At 39.4% G+C, this 7,483-nt stretch overlaps 1 protein-coding gene across 1 annotated transcript in view; it reads left to right on the forward strand.

The window, feature by feature from the left end:
• EPDR1 (ependymin related 1) overlaps positions 1–7,161 on the forward strand; it is a 31,429-nt gene extending 24,268 nt beyond the window's left edge. The window contains exons 2-3 of the mRNA XM_037152791.2: positions 4,187–4,395; positions 5,549–7,161. Coding sequence (XP_037008686.2) covers positions 4,187–4,395; positions 5,549–5,742 — 403 coding nt within the window. The 3' untranslated portion in view covers positions 5,743–7,161. The remainder of the gene's footprint in view (positions 1–4,186; positions 4,396–5,548) is intronic.
• The last annotated feature ends 322 nt before the right edge of the window (positions 7,162–7,483 follow it).

Here is a 7,483-nt window from a genome sequence, read left to right on the forward strand (position 1 = left end):
TCTATGAAAATAAACATGCAATCATCTCTTAGTCTCCAGAAATTCAGTTGATGCAATTAAGCAAACATATCTGATACAAAATATTCACTAGCAATTGATGGACACTTCCTTAATATGATACCATCTGTACAGTTCTTAGTTTACTTAGTATTGGAATAATAGCCTCTTTCCCTACTAAACCCAGGAAGGAGGCAACGATGTGCATTACCTCTATTTTGTTTGATATTGTGTTGGGCTTATTGACCAATATAATCAGAGAGATAAAATAATTAGAGGTGCAAAAGTTATAAAAGAAGAGGTAAAAAACTATCTCTGCCATTGGGTGCAGTATATTTGGAAAACAAAAAGGAGTTAGAAAATAAAACATTCAAACAACAATATATTCAGTAAGGTAGCAGTATATAAAATTAATGTGACATATATTAATTAGTATTCTTAACATATAAATTAGTTATTCTTAACATATAAAAGCAATAATCTGCTATAAACTATAGTGGAAAAGAAGATTTTATTTAAAACAGTATCAGCACCAACAAAAGCCAAACAATTTAGGAATACATTTAAAGAAGATGTACAAAATCTATACAGAAAAAAAATTAAACACTCCTGAAATATACAAAGAGACACAAACCAGTATTTGAAAAAAATTGAAAGTTTTTTGGGGTGGTAGGATGACTCAATGTCATAAAGATATCCATACTTTCTATATTAATATATAAATTAAACTCAATTGCCCTTCCCCCAAATGCAAAAACAGTTAGGTTTTTGGGAGGTAAGTAAGTGGTAAGGCCCTCTTGGAACTGTATTTACAGTGGTGTCTGGTCAGCAAGGAGGAATTTGCATGCTGTTGCTGAACCAGGGCTGGCCTGCCTGCCTTTCCCTCCACATCCATTCCAGCACCTCACCTTGCTTAACTGTACCCCAGGGGCATAGTTTGTGACAGCTTACTTTATTTCAGAGCCAAGCTTTGATCTCACCTCCCAGAATCCAGTTTCTGTTGAAGTTGGTCAGTTCTTTGGGTCTATAGTTATTACCCACACAGGATCCCAAGCTAATGACTCATTTCAACTCTGGCTGACCTCTGCATTTTGACCTTGTGGCTCTGTTGGGTTCCAGGCCCTGTAACCTATTGGCAATGGAGAACCTGAAACTTAATTGTGCGTGTGTTCACATAAATGTACAAGCCACTACAGCATCATGAAGCTTTTTCAAAACTGTGCAGAGCAGTACTCATATTTATATGCACATGTATTTTGTAAAACAAATTTTACAGTTCTATTTTGTTTCTAATTAAGTTAAATTTTTTCTGTCTTACCTAAGATACTCTTGACATAGCTCAATATCAGACTATGCACTCATTAAAATATTTTTTATTTTGAAAATAGAAAAGAACAGAGAACAGTATAACAAACACCTGTGTTCAGACCACCCAGAATTAACCAATGTTAACATCTTGTAATGATTGTTTCAAGTCTAGAATTCTCATTTTAAAATTAAATTGTACTTTTTGGTATAGGCAAAGCTGGCCTCAGGGAAACAGTGAAGTTGGCCATTCCACTCCTGCTGTCACCTTCCCTTCCCTGTAGGGTGACTACCCCGGCGTTGGTGGCCCTTGGTTCTGCAGTAGGTTGTGCTGTGCCTCTCCCAGAACAGCTGTGCTGACAGCTGGGACCCAGGACTCTAGATGGAACAGTGGAATCCTCAACTATATTAGAAATGATTCCTGCTTATGAGTCACACAAAAAGTTCCAACTAGAAAAAGGAAAGTTTATTAGAACAAAGGAAACATACAACTTCTTTGCAAGGGTATCTCTAGGCACTGGGCCTCAGAAAAGAAATGCATCTATGAACTGAACAGCTGTGGAATCCAAGCTTGCTCGTGCTTCTCTCTGCTTCAGTCTTTGTTCTTATTCAGTTCACATGTTGGAAAATAGCCTCCCATGACTTCTGTGTTTACATATGACATATCCAGTCACATGAGACGGACTGGCGAAACTTCTGTTAACATTCCACATGTCTGAGGGAGCGAAACTGATTGTCCTGTTTAGGTCAGGTGTCCATCTCTTGTTGAGTAAGCTCTGCTGAGTTTGACCAAGTCATGTATGCAAACTTGGCTGCCAGGCCCTCACTTCTGTGATCTTGGATTTAGGGGCTGCAGACTATTCTCAAGAAGGAACCTCCTCTCCTGAACATGACTGTACAGCTTCCAAGGGACAATCATGGCAGTTTGAGAAGCACTTGACTGGAGTGTCAGCAAAAGCTAGGAATGACTCTCTTGGTTAAACACCTTAAATTTAGAAAGCACAAGACAATGACACTAATGATGAAGAGAAGAATAGCAAAGGCCACCCCTGAGGGCAAAACATACAGGCATTTTGTGGGGGCCTGCTGCCATTAAAAGGACCATGGAACAGGATTTGTGTAGGCACAAAAATTCCCATGTTTATGAATGGATTATGCTCTGAAGTTGATGCTGTTTTTGTATTCCTTCCATGAATGCTTAAACCCTGAAGTGCCAGGGGCCTAACAAGAATACAGTGACATGAGAAAACAGTGATGACCCAACCCCAACTCCTCCAAAGGGCTTATAGTTTGGTGTGAACCCTGGGTGTGTATTATAAGAGGCTGACTCCATTTTTGAGCAATGTGGCATGAAATGAACACTACCTTTTCTGTCTACATACACTCTCACTTCTAAAGGAGTGATTGAGTTTTACCCTTACAAACCACTTCAAATATCTTCTGTAATAAGCAGGATAGATATATTTAAATATATAAAATGAGGTCACATATATATTTCTATACCAGCTCCTACGAAACAGAAGCCCTAATGCTATTTTCATCATATAGACAGTGATCATTTATAATACTTTTTCTTGAAGAAACTAATTTTTGTGCTCAGACTTGGGATGGTGAGCAGGTACCCTCCATGAAGGCTGTGAAGTGGAGTTACTTGCTCGTGAAAAGCCTCTTCTCTAGGCTCTGCCACCCCCAGATGCTGCAAATTTCACTTTCTGAGGTCAGAGCTGCATCCTCACTCGGCTCAATCAGAAGCATGGCCCGCGTTCTGGACTGACGGTCAAACACATAGAAGCTCCATTGGCATATGATTTCCTTCATGTGGAATTTGAAAAACAAAATAACTAAACAAGGAGAATAGAAACAGACTCATAGATACAGGGAACATTTTGATGGTTGCCAGATGGGAGTGGGGTTGGAGGATGGGTGAAAAAGTACAAATTGGTAGTTATAGAATAGTCATGATGATGTAAAATACAGCATAGAGAATATAGTCAATAATATATGTGTGGCATCAGATGGGTGTGAGATTTATCGGGATGATCACTTAGTAAGTTGTATAATATCTAATCACTAGGTTGTATACCTGAAACTAATATAATATTGTATGTCAACTATAATTTAAAAATAAAAAATATTTAAAGTAAAAAAAAGAAACTCAGTGGGCTTCACTCAGGATCGCTGAGATTTAAAAATGACACGATATGGTTGACAGCACAGTATGTAAATGATCGCAGGTGGTCTGCTGACTCCTGGCACAGCCTGGGAATAGGGAGTGCACAGGGCCGTGAGAAAGGAGGCAGAGAGTGTGCAGACAGTCTGCATGGGAAGCCATTCATTTTGGGGCCCCCTCAGCTTTTGTTCTTGCTTATCTAAGTTTCTTCCCAGTATTGTGAAGTGTGTCCCTTCTCATTGCTGCTGTGTCTCCTCACCAAAGCCTTTTCTTTACTCACGACTGACAGTCTAGACAATGAGGCTGAGGTGCCTGGACCATCAGTGTGTTCTTGTCATTATACATTCAGTAAATGTAATTCCTTGACTTAGTGCTATAAGGAGAACTCAACCAAGCCAATGATCAAATCCTCCTGTATCTGTGTTTAAAGAGGCCACAAATGTCTGTTAATCCAGGGTCAGGTCTTCCTCATGTTTGTATCCTAAGCACAGAGTGTGTGGCATATGGTGCTTGATGAGTAATTGCCCAGTGAATATTCAGTTATGGGCTCTGTACTCATATGTACTGTGTTTACCTACAAGCAAATGATTGCCTACAAGCTATTTTCTATTGTAAGAATAATTTATATCAAAGGCTTTTGGCCTCTGTGCTGATAAAGTCCATGATAATTATCATGTAAATTCCTGAACTATTCTCTTTTACTCTGTCTTTCAGATTATTTGAATATATTTTGCTCTATAAAGAAGGAGTGATGTTTCAGATTGAACAAGCCACCAAGCAGTGCTCCAAGATCACACTGACAGACCCATGGGATCCTCTTGACATTCCTCAGAACTCCACCTTTGAGGACCAGTACTCCATAGGGGGACCCCAGGAGCAGATCACTGTCCAGGAGTGGTCTGACAGAAAGTCAGCTAGATCATGTAAGTGTTCAAAAAATATGAGATGGTTGCATCTCTGAAAGCATCATGGGAAAAAATATTTAAGCCTATTAAAGAAGATAGTTGTTAGGGAAATTTATAAGCATGATTGAATTGTTTAATCCCCATTGACGTCCCCACAGATACTCTACTAGTTGTATAGAACTGGGAACTAAGCATCCTATTTGAAATACCTCAGCCTTCTAGCACCACCTGTACCTTTTTGCCACATTAGCTCTTATGGACTTGGCCTTGACTCTGATATTTAATGGTCTCCCTCACCCCACTTCCCCGGACCAGTGACATGGAAGGTGTTTATCTAAGGCACACATTAGAATTGAATGCCTCCTTTTCCTTCCTATATGCTCACTTCCTAATGTTATAGTGACGAGATTTACTGCCATTATTTTTAGTTTCTGCTTTTATACATAGATGTGAAGCTCCTCTCTGTTCTGTTGCCAATACCGTACCCCAAGACTGTGTCAAAAACGCAGGCCTTTATGCTGTGGAAAATCATATGGCAGCTTGCAAAAAACAAAAAAGCATAGAATTACCATATGACCCAGTAATCCTACTTCTGATCGTATACCCACAAGAATTAAAAGCAAGGACTCAGATATTTGAACATTTATGTTTATAGCAGAATTATTTATAATCACCAGAAGGTGGAAACAACCCAGGTGTCCATCAGCAGATGAATAGATAAATAAAATGTGATATATTCATATAATGGAAGATTAGCCTCAAGTAGAAGGAAATTCTGACACAGGCTACAACATGGATGAACCTTGAGGGCATTATACTAAGTGAAATAAGCCAGTCACTAAAGGACAAACACTGTATAATTCCAGTGATATCAAGTACCAAGTAATCACATTCATTGAGACAGAAAGAAAATGGTAGTTGCCAGGGGCTAGGAGGAGCAGGAATGGGGAGTTAGCATTTAATGGGCACAAAATTTCAATTGGGGAAGATGAAAAATTTTTGGAAAGGGTGGTGGTGATGGTAACACAGCAATGTGAATGTACTTAGTGCCACTGAACTATACTTAAAAATGGTTAAAATGGTAGAGTTTATGTATAATTTACCAAAATTAAAAATACAGGCATTTTGCCTGTTTTTTATATTAAAGAGTCAACTTTTCTTCCTCTTATAGATGAAACCTGGATTGGCATTTACACAGTCAAGGATTGTTATCCTGTCCAGGAAACCTTCACCAAAAATTACAGTGTGGTACTGTCCACACGCTTTTTCGACATACAGCTGGGCATTGCAGACCCCAAGGTATTTATTCCCCCAAGCACATGTCAGACAGCCCAGCTGGAGAGGATGAGCGAGGACTGCTCCTGACAAGCCTGAGAATGCAGGAATGACAGCATCGGACATCAGACACTGGTGGCCTTAGTTCAAACAGATTTGAGACTTGAGAGATGAGAATCATCTTTGGAGATATACAGTGATTTTTTTTGTATATGATGTTAACTACTCAACCTATGTTTACAAGAGAGAATAGGATGGAGATGCTGTGGTAATGTAAACTGGAGAGATGAATACAGGGACTTGGGTAGCCTATCTGGGTGTGCTGCTTTCTACACGCGCAGTGTATAGGAAGTGCAACGTCCTACGCAGGGGTGAGAGTGAGAGCAGTTTGCCTTGACAGAGAAGAATGTTTTATTACTGACATTGTTGAGAACCTTCAGATTCCTGGCACATGGTGATAATAAAAAGCAGAACAGTTCTGGTTAGTTTTACCATTAATTTTTAAGTTCTTTGCAGATAATGACCCCCTTATTGTCTCCATCAGGGAGTTGGCTGGTCTCCCTGGGCCCACCCCATGCTCCCTAGGCTACTGAAAGAGCCTTAAAATCTCAGCAACCTTAAGAATTAATGGCATGAGCCAACTGATATAAACATTTTGGGAGGAAATGAAATGCTATAACACAAAGTAATTACTCCTGTAAAGGGACATTTTAGACAAGAGAATTTGAAAATCTTGATGCCTGTCACTGGGTAAGCATGAGTCATGTCTTTTTCCTTTTTTCCATGCAAGTGTATCTGTACTTGTGCTGAATCATCACATAACTTGTCAGCAGACCTACAGAGACAGGTAGTGTTCTAAAAATAGAATTGAACTGGGAGCAGGATGACTGTTGTCTCCAAAATCCAGGACTAACATTTCCCTGTACAGTAATGCCTTTGGCTAACTAAATGCCCATGCTTTTTCTCACCTTGGCCTTCCTTGGGTACAACCTCTTTGTCTACTTGATTTCTGCTAATCCTTTGTAGATCAGCTCACACGATACCCTCAGAGAACTTCTTCCAAGCCTGGATTGGGTGCACCTTGCAACTTGAGCATGCTGTTTTCACATTACTGATTTAGGCTGCATGTTAATTTCCTGTTTACTGGACACTATCACACACTAGCTTGGCTAGGAGCTCCTTCAGTACAGGAACTGTGCTGTTTACTTTTATATGCCCAGCACCAAGTAAGTGCCTGGCACGTGGTCAGTGCCCTAAAAATTAGTACAGTGGGGAATGCCAGCCTCTCTAGTTCTTAGTTTCCTCACCTATTAATGAGGTTTGGTTTGCTAATCTATATGGAGACTCCCAATAATAAAATTAATTATTCTATAATACTGTATTATTGTATTTCTTCAGCCTATCTATCTATTATCTCTTACCAGGACAACTGTGTGACACCTATGTTATGCTGAAAACAATCTGTAGTACCCACTGTTTATGTTATTTCAATAAACAAACTTAATTGTATTTCAAAGTGTTCCTTGATATATTTGCTTTTGTAATAAATATAAATTATCTTGGTTATAAGGGAGTTAAAACTCTTTAATGAATAAGGTTCTCAATGTGATCTAAACCAAGTTCATTATCTCCTCTTGCTCTTCTGCTTAAATTCCGGTTGCCTGGGTCAGAAGGGTTAGTCATTCTTGACCCATTTTTCTTCTTTAGTTCTCACAATCAGTGTCCCAAGTCCTATCAAAATAGTTCTTAGAGCTGCTGCCTCTTCTCCATCCCCTCAGCCACTGTTTAGGTCCAGGGTATTAGCATCCCTGGATTTGCAAGACCTTAATAC

The sequence above is a fragment of the Artibeus jamaicensis genome, unplaced genomic scaffold (assembly GCF_021234435.1).
Source record: "Artibeus jamaicensis isolate MK-2021 breed Jamaican fruit bat unplaced genomic scaffold, CSHL_Jam_final contig_924, whole genome shotgun sequence".
Taxonomy (NCBI): domain Eukaryota; kingdom Metazoa; phylum Chordata; class Mammalia; order Chiroptera; family Phyllostomidae; genus Artibeus; species Artibeus jamaicensis.